This window comes from Anopheles nili, chromosome 2 (assembly GCF_943737925.1).
Source record: "Anopheles nili chromosome 2, idAnoNiliSN_F5_01, whole genome shotgun sequence".
In the NCBI taxonomy this organism is placed as follows: Eukaryota; Metazoa; Arthropoda; class Insecta; order Diptera; family Culicidae; genus Anopheles; species Anopheles nili.
In genome coordinates, this window is record NC_071291.1 from 50,216,920 (window position 1) to 50,238,228 (window position 21,309).

A 21,309-nucleotide genomic window follows, 5' to 3' on the forward strand; every position below is an offset into this window, starting at 1 on the left:
ATTCTCCTCAATAGATGGCGCTAAAAAGCAATACACTTAAGCTTTGTTTTATAGTACATGAGCATAACAAAATTGAGGAGCTTGTACAATGAACGTTGGGCAACTGCCGGGATAAAAATAAAAAAATATGATTTTTCAAAAATTTTAACTATTTTCTTTAAAAAAGGGTGAAACTTAGTTAATGCCAAAATATTATGGATCTAAGTCCTTTATTCTCGGAGTAACAGCCTGTCAAAGTCAAAAATGTGAGAAAAAAATTTAAATTTTCAATTTTATTATGCTGTTTTTATTATTTTTTTTCTCTTAAACTGAGCATACTCAATTAAAATTATTTACCATTTTGAAAAGCTTATTTTATTTTTATTGCCATAAAATTAAATGTTTTCAATTTTTGTGAGAGTTACATCATCAAAAAATTGTGAAAGTATGAAAAAACCCATCTAAAATCATGTTTTGTTTTATAAAAGACGATTCAAGCTAAAACATTATACAGGTTGTAGTACAACAGCTTATCTTTCATTTCAATACAAAATCTGCTGCCACTATGTGCCACACCACAAGATAATGAATTTTTTCTGAGCCACGATACAGGGTTCAACGACCAAAACCACCCGTTTATGAGGTTATGGTGTGACATTAGGAATGAAACTTCTGACGGTAATTTAAGCAAAAATTACTTTGAATGTGGACCTTTTGACAAAGTTTTTTGAAAAACAACACTAATAAAACAACACAAGAGTGTGTTTTGATAGATCAAGTAGGAATTTTTGCACTATGAAGGTTTTCCATCCCGATTTTCACCAATTTTTCCTTCAAATCGGTTGTCAAAGCACCAACTTTTTGAACTTAACTGTAATCGTGTTTGGAATAGAGGCAAAAGAAAAAAATTTGCAATTAGATCAGAAAATAGAGGCAGATTCACCTACTTTACTTGAAACGAATGTTTAATGGAATGAAACCAGCGTATGTATCTACAATAGATTTTTTTTAACATTTTGACTGCTGCCTTATGTTATGAGTTGTTGGCTTGTATAACAAATACTCTTTCTATGATAAATTGTTGTTTTTTTGCTGCATCGCCCAACGATCATGAGAAATGTTTTTATTATTTGGGCTCTTGTTTGAGTTCGTTTTTACGTGATAAGAATTTGAAAGTAACGAAACAAAATATACATCTTTGTAATATCAGTGTCATTTTTGTATGTAATATAAAATTAGCAATGATTATAGCTCCGGTCAATAAGCTGAATCGGAGATAAATATCTTGACAAACAAGTGATATTTTCAAATACATCGAATACAATAGTAAGTTGTAAAGATATTTAATCATTTCTAGGAAATTTCAGTATAAGTTTTGAACCATATTATAATATTATCAGACACTTTCCCAGACTTTTATCCCGGTATTTGTATAGGAGTGCCCACTGTGCAATATTAAAAACAATGCTATAATTAATAGCATTTTATACTTTTTAAGTTGGACTTACGACTTAGTACAACATAACAATAATTAATTTATTTCATTCTTTTTTAGTTGCACTTATGACTTACGTTTGTTTGATTGTTTCAATATATTATTTATAGAGCATTGCTATTTTTTCAGGGGAGCTCGGTAGCCAAAGCGTTAGCGTACGACACAAACACACACGATAAGTATCGGTATCGAATCTCGTCTGAACCCCTTGTCTTGTTTTCTTTTTATATTATTCGCTTACATATTGTAATAAATGTTTTAAAATGTTAAGTGCAATCATTTTTTGTCAAAAGTAAACAAAATAATCTAGTTTACTTAAAAATAGCAATAAAACTCTTGGATTTTGTTTAAGATTTGCTGATGAATGTTACCAGTAAATTCATCTGATCAAGTATAAAAAAATACATTCAATATCACGAGAAGTATTTTCAATAAAAAAATCAGTTTTAAAAGATTTAAAAACAATGTAATGTACGCTACGTCAAGAAGAAATATTTTCTTTTATTATCAATCCAAATAACTACTAAGTTAGATACTGGTTAGTTTGTATAAAAGCGATAGTATTCGTAGAAATAGGTAATAGATACGTTCAAATAATGTAGGTTGCCCTTGTTAACATTGATTCAACGTATCCAGTGAAAGTAGTGTATAGATAAGAGTATTTCCTGATCATTGATATCGTGCTCCACATTTTTTATCGTTATGTCTTAGTTTTGTATCTATTTTGACGCATCCATATTTAAGTGCATATATAAGGTATCTCATAACCAACATTATTTTTAGTTTGGCTCGAAACCACCAGAAAGATGACTTCTTTATTCATTCTTCTTAGTGTAAAATTAGCATTAGTTCATTCATTGCGTTTGAATCTGAACAGTCTATGTGAGGATGTCCAAAAAAATTCGTTCGTACCCGATCCAAAAGATTGTACAAAATTCTTGCAGTGTAATGGAGATTCAGTAATTCGAGGTAGTTGTCCAGATGGAATGTATTATCATTCAAAAAATGTGTGTAGTAACGACGACAGCCAGTGTCCATTGGCTTCACTACCTGTGTCTCCTTCAACGGATCATCCAGGAACAACAAATGTTGTAATAACTACGGAAAACTCTATGACCATAACTCCTTCCATGGGAAATTCGCTTGATCCCAAATCTTTTTGTAGCAAAGCAGATCCGAATATTCCTATCTTCCTTAGAAGCCCTTCAGTTTGCTCAGAATATTATATTTGTGTCAACAAAAAACCTGTGCTACAGAAATGTGTGACGGGAACGTATTGGAATCCTGTTGAATTGTTTTGTGACGATCCTAAGCATGTGCCATGTGAACACGATCGCATAATTGACCCGATAGAATTTTGCCAAAAAAATGAAGCTGAAATTTCTTTCACGGCTAGTTCCGATGATTGTGGAACTTATTATATATGCATTCAACATAACCCTTTCCTCATGCACTGTGCCAAAGGAAGCCATTGGAACAATCATACTAAGCAATGTGATGATCCCAGTGTTGCAAACTGCAGAGTAAGTATGATTATAAAAGAATAAGAGCTCAATAATTTTAAGAAATTTACATCCATTTTCAGATAACCTTTCAGTCTCCAAAGAACTTTGACTCCCTCTGTTCTGAAAGTGGTCGAATGTTTCTAAGTCATCCCAAATATTGCGATTTATACTTGTTTTGCCAAAACGGTATAGCTTCTGCACAACGATGTCCATTTTTCAACGATTGGGATCCAACAACAGAAAGCTGCCTTCCACGCTATGCTAACAAATGTTCGAAAGAACGGTTTTATTAGTGCTATCGTGTGTATGTATTCATTATTACTAAATTTTTACGTCATAGGATATGTTTTATGAAATTATCGGACATTAATATATCAAAAATAAAATAATTGAATAACTACAACATACCAAAACATCTATATTTTAAACTGATCCAACTTTTTGCTAACAGTTCTCGTAATATACAGCTACTTGATTCCTCAGTAGTATTAGTTATCTAATTTTTTTACATAACTTTTCAATTTTCAACCGATGATTTAAAGGACGTAAAAACCTATCATAAAACGGAAGTGTGGTATATCTTATCAATGTGGTATATCAATGAAATACAATGAAATGTTAAAGAGTAACTACCTGATGCAGTTGTCACTCGTAACAGAAGTAGAATTGAATAAATTGATCGTACTACTTGTTTGTTACTACTTAATTATGAATGGGAAATGTTTTAAAACATTGCTCGGTATACAGAACATAATTCGCACTAAACATCTAACATTGTGCGATAAAAAAGTAGCCTAAGTTAATAACAATGATCATTGTTCATGATTATATATAAAAGCCAAAAAACAGCTCTTCTCCAAAATTCATTTGCTTCTTATTCCATCATGCAAAAGGAATATAATTTCATACGATGCAGTAACATGATATTCATTATACCACTATCAATGACTTTTTTAAGAACATTTGTCTGAAATCATTGCTATACGCCTCTTGATTTACATATGCCGGAATTCGTTGCAACACACAGAATTATAGTCGACGTAAAAGTAGACGCTAAACCAAGCACGTTTCTACTGAACCAAGAATCATCAAAGTTACAGTAAATATTTCACCGTCACCACTGGTTAGTTCTGCTGGTAATATCAGCTTGAGCCCTTCCAAACTGATTGCTTCTATGTTTTTGACAAGAGTTTATGTCCAGGCAACAATTTTACATCGTCTTCATCGAAACTCAATTGATTGACGGTACGATTGCATCATCGATATTAGAACTGACAGCTCAAGGTGCAACCGCATTCAGCCATTTCACAATAAATACCTAAAAATCAGAGCAAAGCTTTCCAGTGCTTTAGCTGCAGTCACCACTGTAGTTATTTTGAATGCAAAAATGGCAACCAAATCGAAATTCTCTTTCTATTATTCCAGTTTATGGTTATATATTCTTCCGCTAATCGCCACAGCACAGGAATTTAACCCTATGGAAATTTGTCAAGGAAAACCTGATGAAGCCACTGTTGTAAATCCTCTTTCGTGTGATTCATTTTTGTTGTGTAAAAATAATCTTCCAGATGGAATTGGGAAGTGTCCAAGTGATATGTTATTCAATGCAATCGCTGAAATTTGCGACTTTCCTGGAAATGTGAATTGTGGAACCGTTCCGATGCCACCTTATTTTGAGCAAACCATCACACCAGATATAACAACTACAGCTGCAATTGACGTAACCACCACTCTTGCACAATTGAATTCGTCTTGCCCAGTTGTTGAAGATCCTGTTTTCCCTACGTATTTGTCAATACCAGATGATTGCTCGTCTTATATCATGTGCTACCATAGTAATCCGTTAATCATGAAATGTCCTACCGGAATGGTGTGGAACAAAGCTCAGTTGAAATGTGACAAACCAGAAAACTCTAATTGCCAGGTATACTATGCACGTTTTATAATTTAAACATGTGGTACTTGGAATTATCTTACAACTGTTTATGCATATTGTAGGCAACTTTCAAAGATAAATACGGATGTCCAGAAAAAGGTATAGATTTTCTACCGCATCCTGAAAAATGCGAAAAATTCATCTTTTGCATGGATGGTGTTTCCCGAGTTCAAGTTTGTCAAATGTTTAAATATTTCGATCCTGTTTTAGCTGAATGTGTTTTGGGTGTATGTCAATAAACATGTTATTATCACACAAAAATCGTTACCATATTTTTTATGAATTTCTCCTACCTCTTGTCCTCCTATGTATTACCATCTTTATCCTCGAGAGAAATTCTAATAATACTACGTAACCCTTTTTAAAATTTTGTAAAACTCTATATACACTATCTTTCTCAAAGAACGTATTTCAATTATAAAAGAAAATTTCTATTTGACAATATCATTCGTAAAATAACTGGATTATTATTGATGCGTAGACAATAATTAGTCATGATGCATTAAAGGAACAGGTTTTTTCATTGCATTCAAAAGATAGGAAGCATATAAGTTTAGCGATATTACAAAAACATCAATTATTAAACACTACCAGGATAACAAAACATTGGGTCTCGTGGAACACAATGTCCTAGTACAAAGTTAAATGTTTCAAACAACGGACAGACTTGAGGATATTGAATACCATTAAAGCAATAGAAAAAACGGCGGCAATCTGTTTCATGTATTAGAAACGCCTGAGGAATATCTCCAGAACACTGAGAGCCGGGCAATAATATCGGTAATGCACCCTCAACTGACGGCATTAAGGTATTTGATGGTGGCGATGTGGTAGAAGGAGATGTAGGTGCTGCTGTGGGTGGTGGAGTTGTAGTTGTGCCATCATTCTGTTGATTAGAAATGAAAATACTTTATCAATCTATTTCATTCGCCCCCAAAATACCCGGTAGCTACCTGGCATACTACGTTCTCAGCGGCATCACAGCGTAAAATAAAATTATTCCACAGCAAACCGGGAGGACATTCTATTATCTCTAATACCCCGTTTCGGCACGAATAAAAGTTGTAACATTCGGGACCGCTTGTGAAATAATCATTCCCTACATTACAAGGTGGCTCATTTCTGGGGTGTACTACAGCGCATGATGCTAGCTCAAATGCAATAATAAAAATCACTTTGATATGTTGTGCTGAAAGCAAATCAGGCTGTAAAGAATTGAAGAAATTGTGCCGTCTGTACTTTAACTCACGTAACATTTTACGACTCTGTCTTACTGCTCGCATAACAACACCACTTTCATTCAAGGTATCAACTGTAGTAATAGAATACCATCGCAATGCTCTGTCACTTTATATAAGTAGTGACCAAATGTTTCTGCCAAAAATGATTTATTACTGAAGGCACAATGAGTATGGTATTTCCTGATTCGTAATTGTTCAATTTGGTTGGCATGTACAGATATCTTTAAAAGGAACACACTTAAACTTTCTCAAAAGGGTCTTCCCAGTTATCTTTATCGGCTGATATTTGGATATTTTAAGAGAGCAGACTATGAATCATACAAACCATATAACATATAAACGTATAAATTTTACAGCTGTAGTAAACCGATATTATTCTTCATGGTGCTAAACGTTCATGGACCTGTATAAAGATATTATCATGTAAAGAGCGCAAATGATTATTCCTTCCTGGATGATATCATGTGAGGAAACATAACCAAGCTCATCAATCTTAGTAATCATACGTCATCACAGAAACTCTGACTTTTCTTATCTACCATCGCGGACATGACTGTACTCTGGTCCTATTTGAAAATATTTTAAAAAGTTTTGTTATACCATCTAGACTTAAATTCAAATAGCACTGATTATTTTTTTTTGTTATCTGTAGCGGTCGTTAAATTGTGTATGCGCATAATCTGATAAAAAATATGATTTAAAAAACTTTTATTTTATTTGACTCCAGTGACCATAATGCATAATGCGGTAACTACGGTGAAACTAATAAAATAAAGTTAAGTATATAACTCATGATACAAATTCAGCGCCATTACACCGGGAATAGACAACCTTCGGCCTTAGATAAGAGTCTACATTTTTGCTCATTGTTTTATCTAACGTGAACCATTTTTATCCATGTACAATGATACCGTTTGATACGAATTTGACCACCGTGATTCCTGACCACGAATATCTTCTATAAAAGAAATGTTTTGTTGGCGCCGAACAGTTATTCTTTAAAAAACAGTGGCATTGTAGTGATAGCGCAGTAGGAACAGCTTATCATATTCATTCATCTCTGGGTTCCTCGCAAACATACGAACAAGTGCTGTGCAATATGATAAGTGAGTTTTATCTAGATATTTGCACACTCGAAAAACGTCCGTTGGTGAATTTTGGCGAAAAAATTTGTGAATATGCGAAATGATTACTGGCGGCTAATAATGCTTCTCTTTTTTTTGTTTCATTTTGGTGTCGGCAGAATTTGCGCTGGCGCTATTCCTAGTGGGATGCGCAAATGCACAATCATCAACGCTTTGCGTTGGCCAGCCGCAATATCGGTTTGTAGCTCATGAAACTGATTGCTGGAGATACTACACCTGCGTCGATGGGCAAGCCTTTCTGCAAGAATGTCCGGATCCGTTTGTATTCGTAGAGTCAACGCAAATGTGCGATTTTGGCGATCGAAACGCATGTGTCACGTGTCCTGCACAAGGTATTCAAAACTTCCCAGTTGCAAACTCTTGCACCAAGTTCATCCAATGTATCGAGGGATCACAGTTTCAACGTGAATGTCCAGCGGGAACTCAGTTCGACGCGAGTGTGGGGCAATGCAACATTGCATCGGTTGTTGGATGTGTTGATCTAGACTGTCCTGCCCAAGACGATCCCAACAATCCTGTATTTAAACCAGATCCGACGGACTGTCAGATATACTACATCTGTCTTAACGGAGAAGGAGTAAAACAAACATGCCCCCCACAAACACGGTTCAACCCAGCACTCGGTGTTTGCGATCTACTAGCAAATGTTCCATGCCCCAACGCTGTAAGTCATGCATAATTGTTCTGTAGCTTTGACGGCATAAAATATCGAATAAAACACGCTGTAAATAAATCATTACAAATCATATGTATATATATATATTTGTTCCTCTATACAACATTCCTATGCCGCAACATGGCATCAACGCTTACACCGTAACGTGCCCTATTGCCTTTCAAGTGTTATGCTAGTTTTACAGATTTGCTCCCAAATATAACCCCATTCCTACCTTCTCCAGCCCACCCTACTCGACACATCGCTGGCATCTAATGGTGCTCTATGTCAACACAATCGGGGCATGAGCTTCGAACCTGTGCCGAACAATTGCAATTCCTACATTATGTGCCTTAATTCGATTCCGTATGAAATGTCCTGCTCACCTGGAAAGTTATTTGACCGAGTAGCAAAGCTATGCATGGATAGTCGAGAGGCGGAATGTCTAGTTGACCTGAAATATTTATGCGCATTTAAGAGCTATGGTTTGAATACTGTCGCCTTTCCGAACGACTGCTCGAAATACGTTCTATGCATTTTTGATGAAGCCTACGAAATGCAGTGTTCGCCTCATGAAAAATATGACTCCATTACTAACCGTTGCGTTGGCATTACCGAAGCGCATTGCGACGGTGACATTCCCTTACTTTCAAATTTGAAACCATTCGCAAATCCATGTGCAGATAATGTGGGTGTTAACTTGATTCCCGATCCATCCAACTGTCAGCGTTATTTTACGTGCATTCAGACCCAAAGCTACGAGGGTACCTGCACCGGCAATCAGATATTTGATATAACATCCAAATCCTGCGGACCAGTCAAACAATCAACGTGTATCCGCGACGTCGAGTCGGCACCGCAACTGCCCCCATCTCCAGCGCCTGCAACGCCTTCGTCACCCATCGCATCTCCACCTTCTTCGCATCTTAATAACCCATGTCGTAGTAATATTGGAGTCACCTACAAACCTCACGCAATAGATTGTACGCGCTACTACATGTGCATGGACACACAGTCTATCGAACGGACCTGCCCCTCTGGCCAGGTGTTTGATATCAACGTACACGCCTGCGGTTCTAGACAATTGTCCACGTGCATTCTAGATGTTAATCCATGCGACAATAATACAGGCACAACCTACCTACCGCATAAAAGCGACTGCACACGTTACTACATGTGCATGGACACGCAATCTATCGATAGATCATGCGCAAATGATCAAATATTTGATATAAATCTACTCGTGTGTGGTCCGGAATCCACATCAACTTGTGTTTTAGATCAAATACCAGATGAGCCCATACACACGACATTACCACCAACTGCGCCTGCGGACAACCCCTGCGCAAACAACATCGGAGTGGCATACATTCCACATCCTCAGGACTGTAATCGATATTACATGTGCATGGACACTATGCCTCTTGACAGAACATGCCTTCCCGGGGAAGTTTTTGACATTTACACCCGTGTCTGTGGTCCTAGTCAAACATCTTCCTGCATTCTGGGTCCGCAACAACCTTCTATTCCCACACCTCCGACTCCCCCACCAAGTGTGAACCCATTAAATGCATGTTTTGAAAACGTCGGTATCAACAATAAGCCTCACCCGACGGACTGTAACTTGTACTATCTTTGTATCGATAATACTGGATTCCTACAAAACTGTGGGCCTAATCTGGTGTTCGATATCAACACTAGTCAATGCAATCGTCCGGAGGTGTCTGTTTGTGTGGAAAATATTGCTACCCCTCCGACAGCCGGGCCAGGCGATGCACCGCCACCACCAACACCTCCTACTGCACAACCCACTACCATTGCTACTCCACCACTTCCTACAGCACCAACCCCACCTGTAACAGCCGATGATAACACTGCACCAACAGCACCGACCGCTGGACCTATCACTCCAGCGCCAGAAATTCCTACCGCTCCTACCTTGCCAGGACCAACACCTAGTACGCCGGGGTCCGAAGTGCCTACTGCTCCGTCACCCACCGCAGGTGTTCCCACTGCTCCTACTCCTTCACCAACTGTTCCCACCCCAGCACCAACTCCGGCTCCAACACCAGTACCAACGCCGGCTCCAACGCCAGCACCAACGCCGGCTCCAACCCCTGTTCCGACGCCAGCTCCGACACCTGCTCCGGGCCCTGGAAACCCACCAACCTGTCCACCAAATGAAGTGTTCTATTACCCTCATCCAGACTGCACGCGATTCTTCCGTTGTGTTTGGGGTGTACTTCATGTAATGGATTGTCCGCCAAACCAATTTTGGAACCAAGAACGAGAGTTTTGTGATCATCCTTTCAACGTTAACTGTCCAACGGCGGGCAAGTAATAGCATCAAGGAGTAGGTGATAAAAGTCGCTGGAATGTCACATTAAAAACCACTGATTCTACGAGTACGTTGTGAAATGTTTCAATGAATCCGAAATTAGTTCTTTATCGCGCCTAATGCTTCATAATGCATGCTAGTCACAGTCTAAAGCAAAAACAACAGAATTATTGTTAGCAAAATTGCTCATCGTCATATTCAAATTTTGAAAGAACAAGATAATAGTAGTGATTAATTTGATTGTGAAAACTTCTCCACTTAAACTGGCTGTTTTGAAACACCATTACTCAGAACTGGGTCTATACAGAACATTTATAATACCAGTAATCGTATACGCCTCTGATATGTCGACTGATTGCCCAAAGCTGACGAAACCGTCTTAGACGCGATCGAGAGAAAGACGCTGAGTAAATTGTTTTTCTCTGAATGATTGAAAAATGATTTCGCCAAAAAGGCCGGGATCAAGCATTGGCAGACAGTGATATGAGTGTAATGTATTTTATTCCTGAGATAGATATGAAAATAAAAACTAACTTTTTTACATACATGGCCATCGGAAAAAAGGTTGCTCGTTCACAAAAGCAGGAAATAAAGATGTTGAAGATTCAATATTTTATTTAACATTGAATATTTTTCTTCTTTCGATCTGCTGCTTATACATGAACAATTTAAGCAGCTATGCCACCTATGGGGCAATAAAATGAATAAATAAGATATTGAGATATTTGCGAACAAAACGCATAAATCGAAAACGACCGTTGAGAAGCTTAGAAAACAGTATTCATTTATCTATTATTACGTGTTACAATCAACCGCCATATGATCGTCTTGGTTTTTCAACAACTGGACCATTTCTCTCATATGATTTTCTATATCGATTGCTCAACACTTGCTGATAATAGGAAACATTGCTGATATGAAGCAAAGTAAAAATATAAGTTGAGCTGATCAAATAGCATTAGCTTTTATATTTTTTAGTATCTAAGTCACTTTTCGAAAACTAAAGTTCACTTCAATTCATCATATTAAAAAAAGACGATATGTATTCCTGTGTTGCTTTTTTATGCCAACGGCAAATATCGCAATGACATATAATGATATAAATCACAAAAAGCATAACAATAAACTAATAAAAACAAGCAAAATTGTGAACCAGCTGAAATTAACCCACAAAGTTATATGCAATACGTTCAATCATTTATTCTTCTGCTAGTCCATGTATTTGTATTGTAAAAGCATGTAAAGCACATTCTCATTTTATTGAAACAAAACATACACCTCTTATTTATTCCGTTACTACGATTTATATGCATACTCCTGGTTCTTTTCAAACCGATTTACTCAATAACCTTACAATTCTTCTCATTTCCTACGATTTCGAGCCTACTCGAATATGATTTGTTATAGGTGTATTAGTACATATGAGTATTTTCTTATTCTGTTGTATGCAATATGGTTTAAGCTATTAATAGTCCATGACCCATGGAATGTTTTGTGACTCGTTTAATTCTATGATATATGAATTATGTTAATGATAGGTAATGTAGTTTTGCATTTTTCTTGTTCGATATTTTAAACTGAGCGAAACGAAAACAAAAATAATAATGTGATGACGTAAATACTTTCATAAATACTTAAAAACACTACTCTTACATAGTTTTGTACATTAATCTTAAGATCTTTGGCTCGGGAAGTCATATGCATAAAATAAATTGCACAATAATGAATTCTATCAGCAGAGATTAAATGGTTAATGGTTTTGAAGGTAGTTTAAAAAATTATGTAGTATTTAATAATACAATTTGGTGCAAATATTATTGAAAACGAACTCGTTAGTAATACAAATAAACAAAACAATCATGCTTCACAAAAGGAAAACAATGAGGTGTTGGAGCTGGTCGTTCTGTCCCTATTCGTTGTAAACTTCATTTGTTTCTAGAAGAGCATTGTATAAAAATGCGTATTTTACTCGATTTTGTGCTAGTTATTTCCGTTTCTTTTTTAACGATAAAGATATTCTGAATTAATTAGGTTAATATGCACTGCTTATGTTACTATGCATAACGTAGATATAACAAATTCTTACTGCTCAGTTTATAGGGTGCTCACTCATGGGTTTTTAGTTACTATAGCTCACACAATCAAACCTAATATTATTCATTATTAGTTAAAGATTAGTCGTTTAGATGCGCATATGAATATATGTTAATTATTAATTCATTCGTTTTCACTTTGTTTAATTCAATAATTCATTCACATCACTCGATCCTTAGGTTTTTAGTCCAGTAGCTTCCTTCGACAACATAATCGGCCCTAAAAGCAAGCACTATTGCTTGAAGATCGATTGCTTAGATCCGAATATGTACTCATATTCCTGTAGAATATTTTCGGGTTTTAATATTATCTTATTTTCTGAATTGAGTAAATGCAGAATGGAAAATATTAAGTACCAGAAAATTTACAAACAAAATAAAAAGCAATCACATTGGTTGCCTGACTATTGATTGGCTAGACATTTACTTCAAGTGCATTTTCCTCCAAACATTACATTTTTGTGCGTTTAAAATAGAAAAAGACAGTATTTAATTTTTAACTATCAAGATGATTTGATGATCGGTTGGCGTCCAAAATCTGTTTTATTTAATTCTTTGGTAAAATTGGTAATGCTTATTTTTCATAGCTTTTTGGCATATTTCACTCTAAATATCATGTCAAATCACTCAAATCATGCACATACCATATATTTTCAGACAAACTCATGAAGTTTTCAATATCAAAAAAAAAATAATCAGAACGTCATGATTAATGCAAATCTAGATTTTTTTCAACTTTGGCGCTTTGTATCGTAGCAACAATAGTATTTCATTCCGAGAGCGAGCTAGAGAAAAAAAGCACAACAGATTATGGCTACGCTGATGCTTACTTTGCTGTACGATGCCTGTGCGAAATAACTAAGCTACATTTTAGAAGATTATAGCTTCTTTTCTATGGCTTTTTATAGCTTCTTTATTCTAAGGCTCTTCTTTTTCTTCTCTAGAAAATGAATATGTTTGAAATATTGAGCCTTTCCTACCTACGCTCTACTAATATTAACATAGTATGTTGGGTTAATTATATTACACCAGCTACTTATCACCAATATAAACAAGTTACAACAACGGTCTGTCGTGAACATTGAACAATTACTCAATACCATACCTTCAGACGTGGCCGTTTTGCTCATGTCTAAGAAGAGTACAGTGGTTGGTATATTAATTTAGGTATAATACGTTCTCCATCTCGTTCTTGTTGGGGTGCTCGATAGCCGAAGCGTTAGTCTGAGAGAGTACGCAGGACTGACTATCCAGCTACGAGTAATTAAAAAAGTCATGAAAGCGTTGGCTAAGCATAGCAAGGTAGACCGTGTGGTTACGACGTGCTCAATTGAGAACGGGCCAGTAAAGAAGAAGAAGACGTTCTCTATCTCATTCAATTTTCTCTCTATTCCTATCAGATACCACCATCTTTTAGTCACTCAAACACCTCCCCAATAGTTCTTTATCCATCTTTTTATCATTTACTTTTATCGCTCATCTTAAATGTCTCGGTGTAGGATATACTTAAGCATATGCCAACATTTTTGTCTGCAAATATATGAAACACATTTTCATATTGTTGTTATAAAGTTTATTTCATTTTAATATACAACTTACACATATATATTTGTTTTTCGAGAACGATTAAATTAATTAATTATACAATTGTCTTACAAATAAGCAAATTTTTTTATCTATCGGACACATTACCATTTGCGAACAAATCACAGTCTGAAATGAAACGACACAAATTATGTAAAAATCGTAAAATATTCAGCCTTGTGTTTCATGACTTACGGACACGCAGATAATTCTGGAAAGTCACAACGTTCTGAAACTCTGTTCCAATGTAGTCCTGGAGCGCAAAAAAATTGTATTGGAGTTCCATTTTGACAAAGAAAATATTCATCGCAAGATTGGTTTCCCGGTATAAACACCACCACGTTTGGATTATCCACCGTTGGACAACGCATGCGTTCACAATCCACTCGTATTTCACTTTTGCAAGCCTGAAGAGTTGCATCATATGTTTCTCCCGGTTTACAATTCCCCATAAACGAAATTCCATTCGAACATGTTATAAACTGATCACAATTTGTAGGATGTGGAAATAATTGTATACCGATTTGTTGATTGCAAATATGGCAAAACACATTTTGTGGAAAATCGCATAGTTGTTGCGCTTCGTGGAAATAGAAGCCCGGTGGACACACTGCGTGTGTTGCAACCTCTGCCAAACATAGATAATATCCTTCACAACTAGTGAAATCGTTTACGAACATTCCATCGGGAATGCCAATGCAGGGATTTCGCTGAGCTTTTGTCTCGGCAACGAATGCCATACAAATTATTATTGCTACCACGATATGATTCATCATCTTGCACGATCTTACTTGTACACGTTAATATCTACTCTATAATCGATTGTTACAACTGGCTTATGTTACTGATGGACTTTCATTGACAGCCTCAGCTTTTATACACACTGCAAATTACAAATCATCGTGTTTCGTGCTCGTTAACAGTTCCATAAGCATCCAATGTTTACGATGCTATCATCAGGCATGATGAGGCTTCTCTCACTCTTTAGGTTACAAAGCCGTTTCCTGTTACCATTGTTAGTCCCTAATCTTATCGGCTTATTGTGGTTGATGACATTCCAAAAGAATTTGGCCCATAATCCTTACTGTGCATTATTTCTAATGCAATGGTTGAAACTTAAATATTCACACTGTACCTATGTTACCTAATACAAAAGCTTTAACTTCGAGCATTATGACACCATTCATTCCAGTATTTAAAATTGATTGAAACAGAACTCAACTAAACCAGTGTTTTTCAAAATCTTTACATGTAAATAATTTAATCACGATCGTAAGTCATATGTCAAAGAATAAAAGCTACTCTGTATTATCCTGTTCTCCTATACGTATAGCTAAAATGGTTATATTATATATATGTATGCTGTGGGGTGTTAAAGAAAGTCTATATGATAAATTTGCACCACCTATATCTTTGTATAGGTGTAAACACATAACTCTCAGTATGAACCCTATCCTGATCTTATTGTACGTACTTCAAAATTTACTCTAAGGAACTAAAATATCAATAAGAAACTATTTTATGGTGAATTCAAACATTCCCATCATTCCGTTCCACCTGGTGAGAGCAAAGAAGAGTTTTCGTACGATCCTCCCATTCATCACTCCTATTAGTATATTCACTGGCTGCTTAGAAAAGCAACTAGTAATCAATTTGACCGATATTTGCCACATAAGCTTTTACTTAGTCTATACAAAGAGTGGCTATGGTTTAGGTATAGAGAAGCTCTTACACAATCCTAACTCAGAAAATTAAAAATCCTCAAAAGTACAAATGTCATCCAACTTGTCATAAATTTGGCTCGTATTTATTTATCTTTTTATGTACCTATCTACAATCTAGACAAACTCCATTACATTTAGACATTTTTTGGACATATTTAATTGTGATTTTTCAGAATTAATGTCTTTTTTTTTTAAATCTGTCTACTAATTAAATTTTTGATAGCACATGCAGTCTATGTACTCGCAAATAATCAATTTCAACGTGATGCTTTTGGTAATCTTAGAGTATTTAGCAACCCTAATTAAGAAACCAAAGAATAAACAAATCTTGCACGACGCAGTGAGAATAAAGTGATTACAGGCCTAGCAAAGCACAGCGATCAAGGTATAGACCAGTTCGCCGATAATCTGCACTGTACCGTCTTCATTTTGCATCTATCAGAGGGTGGCATTCTAGTAACTGAAATCTATTCTAGGAAGGAACGAAACAATGCAAAATAAACAGTCTTTAGACATGTAGAGCCATTGAAGTCTTTGGCATTTTTCTTCCTCTTCTCATAAATAGTAAAACAACCGATGTACAATCAATGTCTAAACCCGATACCATCGTGTTTGTGACACACGTTACCGCCTTATTAGCGATTTTCGTTGAATGTTGTTTTCAACTTTTTTGTGAACGCAATGAATTACAATAATCGAAATTTTCATCAACCATGCCTGCAGTTGAACAAATTTACTTTTAAAGAGTAATGCAGCGATTTAAATTCTTTCGATCCGTTATTCAATATTGTATTTTTTGTATGCAGTGTGTTATTGAATTCAGTCTATCTAAATGAATTCATTTCGCTCGCAATCGCTATTAGTACTGCTACTACTTTTAATTGCATAGTCAATCCATGACGAGCCCGATAATATAAAAAAAGTGAAAAATGTTAAGGGTGCCAATTGTTTCATTCCGTTTGTCTTCTGCTTCTTTTTCTTCTATCTGTATAGTAGGATGTAGCCTGCTATATTGAATACCCCTAGGGCCACTTATAATATACTCAAAAGTTTACCAATTTTTTTGTAGGATAGACTATCTGGAATCATATGCCCTAGGTGCGTTTGTCACATGTGCAGTGCTGCAGCACGACATCAATTGAACGTCAAACATTTACTTACGGTTGTCGAGTAAATAGTAGGCAGTGACAGTTGTTTATTTGATTCCAAAAACTGTATAACTTGTTCGAGTAGCTTTTTCTTCTTCTTCAGTGGCCCAATAACTGTTGTTGGTCAAGTCTTGTTAAGGTTTTTTGACTGTAACTTTACAATAAAGCACCACGATGAAAATCTGTAAGGTAAGCTGTGCATTTGAAAACTGTTGCTACGGCTATTTATTGCGTGATATTTTGACATAGTCACTTCGACTACCTATTGCAAAGTATTTTTTGATGCTGTCTTTAGAAACGGAGTTAGAAATTTTTCATACTCTAGATATAGCATATCGAAGATTCTGCTCCCAGTATGAAGAACGGTGATCCACAGCATAGCTCTCATACATTCTTCTTTGTTGGTAACAAAATTTTCTCAAAAATACATATAACATCTAATGTTTCACTTGTAATCATGGAAACAACTCTTCCTATGTGCTAAGAAGGTGATCATTCACAAAATATAAAAAAGTACACAAAAATACAAGTGACAGTATTTTTTCCAGTTTTCGTCATACTTCTTACAATGGTTTGAAATAAAGCGTTCCTTTTCTAACTACAGTTTGGTGCTAGTGATATGACGGGTTACAATAAAATATCAAGAGACGTGTAGTCATATTACAGTCAATGAAACATAAGTTGATGGAAACGGAAAATAGAAGGATGGGTTGGTTAGGAAAGGTTCGCAAGAAATGGGAAAGGTGTGTATTTGAAAATTAAAGCAATAAAGAAAATCTAAATAACGAAGGGAAATCATATAATCAACAATAACAAACTCAATTTTAACAAAATGTGCAGTTTTTGATTTGGAATTTCATGTAACATTTTTATTTATAAAACTTTGAAATTTTCTCTTATCCAATTCAATCGAAAAGGAATTTTGATCCTTTATGTGTTGAAAAACAATAGAGAAGCTACTATAATAGCAAGCAATGAGTGCAATGTAAAAGTCTAGGTTGGCTCCGATGGGAAGATTATATCATAAAAACGCACAGAGCAATCATTTTAAACCATTTTAAATTGGCCACTTGAATAGCGGAGGAGAAGTGAGAACGAATTTCTAAAGAGTGTCAGTTGTAACACTTGAAAAGAGAGTAAATAATACTATGGTATTAAAACAACACATTTTGTTCCTCAAACATATATTGTTGTTTTATTTGATAAGACTTAAATCAATTTATAAATATTGCATGATGGTACAGAAGCTATTTAGAAGGACTATACTTTCGATTGGCTCATCCCAGCTTGTTTAACAGGAAAAATACGGAAAAATAAAAAAAAATAGTGAAAATCTATGGTAAGGGTGGTTCAGGCACAGGATTCGGATTACTTCCATCCGCACAGCGAGACTCTGCGTTGGGAATACGGCATAGCGAATCCGTTACATCGAATATTAAATCGGCCGCACATTCAACTGGTGTTTCACTTTGCACTCCATTTAAACATACAAAATAAGAAATGCAGTCTGCTGGGTTTCCAATGTAGTGAATGCCAGTTGGTGGACACGTAGTTGGCGATGGTAAAGCACCTTCAACCTATAGAATGAAAGACACAGTCACAGAATTTAATTTCATTGATTGAACGATTTTCAAAACAAATTAGAGCGTGTTTCAAATGTATGGCTCAATATATCGTATGGTTACTTACGCATTCTACGTTTTCTTCAAAATCACAGCGCCGAGTATCAGGATTAAATAACAAAGTTGGAGCGCACTGACGCTCTTCAGCAACTCCTCCAAGGCAAATGAAATAGCTAGAGCAATCGATTGGGCTCGGTACTAGCACAGGTTCGGCTGGGTTTATATTATTGGGACACACTCCAACCTCACAGTCAACATTTTCAGCAAAATCGCAAGTTCCTGTAGTACTGTCGAAAAGTAGACCTTCGGCACACTCACGCAAAGCACCAATCCCTTGGAAACAAAGAGTATAAAACGAACATTCACCTTCGATAGCTTCGAATGTTGGCACGGTACTCTCGGGATCATCGGGACAAATTAAACACAACACGTTCCACGGGTGGTCGCACAGTTGCATCTCTTCATTAAATACGAATCCAACAGGACAGGTACCAGGAATACTCTCTCCACGGAAGCACGTGAAGAAAGCATCGCAAGCGCTAAAATCATTTATGAATAGCCCATCAGGCTGTCCAACACACCGCCCGTCATTCGACACTGCGATTTGAACTAGCTGAGAGAACAATACCAAGAGTATCCAAACACGATTCATGGTTTCCAAAGAAATTTAACGGATCGAAATCTAACAACGGCTTGCGATAATGATTATTTTTCTTTGAGGTGTACTCTGCTAATGTCTTCGAACAGAGTGTTCTGGATGTATTTTAATGCTTTCAATCCCCGATGCTGGTGCGATTATTTCAATATCTATAAAGCAAACCAAACAATCGATAATTCACCGATTTATACATTATCTGACGATCCGTCACATGATTAAAGACAAATTGCGTTTTGATTCGGCGATGGCTGCAGTATTGATGTAAATCCTTTATTTCCCTTGCGATTACACTTGTATTTTCCGTTATTGTTATTGCGTTAAATGAAAAAGCAATATCTCAAAATTTTGGCTCAGGTACATGATTATTTTAATCTTAAGATAAGATAGCAAAAATCTAGATTCTTCAATATCAATTATTACGTCTGTAGCATTTCCTGTCAACGATAAGGTTTCCAGCAGTAACATAGCCAAGCATTCTCATTTTAGTAGAAATTTCTGTATCAGCGTAACAACATGACCTCGGAACGATCAACTATATTTCAACACCTACTCTTTATTCTGGTATCGTTAGCCACACTTAGCCAAGGCTGTCCAGAGCTGAGAGCATGTTTTCCAAATACAACAGTTACAGTGACATGTGCAAGCAGCACCACTCCAACGTGGATTGCTGAGGCGAGTGAAATTGATTGCAGTATTTTTAATTATTGTTTTAACGGAATCGGTATTCAAATGTGCTGCCCAATTGGCATGTATTTCAATCCAATTTTGTCGGCATGCGACGATCAAATCAATGTAGATTGTCAAATTGAACCCTTACCCTGTCCCGAAACGACAACGATAGACGTGTCATCGACTACGGTAGTAACTGGTACTGAAGATACAACTGTTACAGACATAACAGTCACTACAACACCAATTGACACTGAAGAAACAACAACTGACTTACCAAATACAACGACAGAAAATGGAAACGAAGAAACTACAACAAATACCGAAGAAGAAACTACATCCTCAATCACAAATGATGATACTACAACTCAAGAAAACATTACAACCGATTTAACAAGTGAAAGTGTAGAAGACACCACTACCGAAACCGAAAAAACTACAACTGTTTCCCAGGAACCAAATTTGGATGCTCTATGCGCGGCTCAACCTTCCGACTCGTTTGTTGAGTTGCCCTACCCGGGTGAATGCACTAAGTATGTGTTGTGTGAGAATCAACAGTACCTTGGAACGGAAACATGTCCAGCTGGATTGCAGTTCAACCCTACATTATCAGTGTGTGATTCACCAGATCATGCGGAATGCTTAGATTATGTTTGTAAAAATAACCCCGATGGAAGCCAAATTGAATTCGAAAGTCGTAACTCTTGCCAAATGTAAGTAGACCAATTTATTCATGCATTCCTTCAATCGCTTCAACAGCAATCTGCTTTCTCTTTCAGGTATTTTATTTGCATTGGTCATACTACAATCGTACGTTTCTGTGCACCTGGTACTATCTATGATTCTGAAAATCGTTGGTGTTCAATTGATGATGCCGATTATCCATGTGAGGTAGGTGTTAAATATTTATTATACAAAACTTATTAGTCTCTACAAGATATTGATTTTAAAACACACAGCGTGAGCGGCCACCGCCTCCACCAGAATCAGTTATAGTGCAGTGCACCGAGGACACAAATTTGAACAAAATCATACATCCTACATTGTGTGACGTTTATTATCGATGCCTCAGTGGCCAACTGTGGGTTCGTCAATGCGCATCTGGACTATTCTTCGATCCTCTTCGGCAACAGTGTAATCTAGAAGAAGTAGTTTCTTGCGAAATGCCGTAGTAACAATATGTGCTGGTGCAAACAACGTGAACATTTATCAAAATTCTCACGCATGTGTGCTAACAAAAAATGTAGTGCTGCAAATGCCCTGAAATAAATCAAAGAGGATTGAGGCAAACGTTGTTAACCTTAAAAAAATTGTTAATCAATTAATTCTAAATAATATGATTTAATGGGTAAAACTGAGGATAAAAATTCACGATATCAAAAATAAACTTTTTCAAAACCCTGGCCAAGTTAACCTAGTTTGTTAAAATAACCGTGAAATTAAAAACTTTGAACATTGCCACCAAAGTCATGTCTCTGAGGAAACCTCTTTAACTTAGCGCTAGATATGGTAATCTA

At 36.2% G+C, this 21,309-nt stretch overlaps 3 protein-coding genes across 3 annotated transcripts in view; 2 read left to right on the forward strand and 1 right to left on the reverse strand.

Annotated features, from left to right (window-relative positions):
* LOC128725286 (probable chitinase 10) overlaps positions 1–4,930 on the forward strand; it is a 6,364-nt gene extending 1,434 nt beyond the window's left edge. The window contains exons 4-5 of the mRNA XM_053819022.1: positions 2,640–2,797; positions 4,548–4,930. Of these exons, the coding sequence (XP_053674997.1) occupies positions 2,640–2,797; positions 4,548–4,930 (541 nt within the window). The remainder of the gene's footprint in view (positions 1–2,639; positions 2,798–4,547) is intronic.
* Positions 4,931–5,495: 565 nt separating this feature from the next.
* Positions 5,496–6,171, reverse strand: LOC128725296 (peritrophin-1). Its single transcript, XM_053819033.1, has 3 exons — positions 6,165–6,171; positions 5,869–6,104; positions 5,496–5,801 (listed from the first exon to the last, which is right to left on the reverse strand). The coding sequence occupies exons 1-3, from the start codon at positions 6,169–6,171 to the stop codon at positions 5,496–5,498; spliced, it is 549 nt and encodes a 182-aa protein (XP_053675008.1).
* A 1,084-nt stretch (positions 6,172–7,255) lies between these two features.
* On the forward strand, positions 7,256–20,964 carry LOC128725307 (uncharacterized). Its single transcript, XM_053819044.1, has 6 exons — positions 7,256–7,262; positions 7,400–7,965; positions 8,705–8,900; positions 19,695–20,505; positions 20,572–20,683; positions 20,752–20,964. Exons 1-6 carry the CDS (start codon positions 7,256–7,258, stop codon positions 20,962–20,964), a joined length of 1,905 nt encoding a protein of 634 aa, XP_053675019.1.
* The last annotated feature ends 345 nt before the right edge of the window (positions 20,965–21,309 follow it).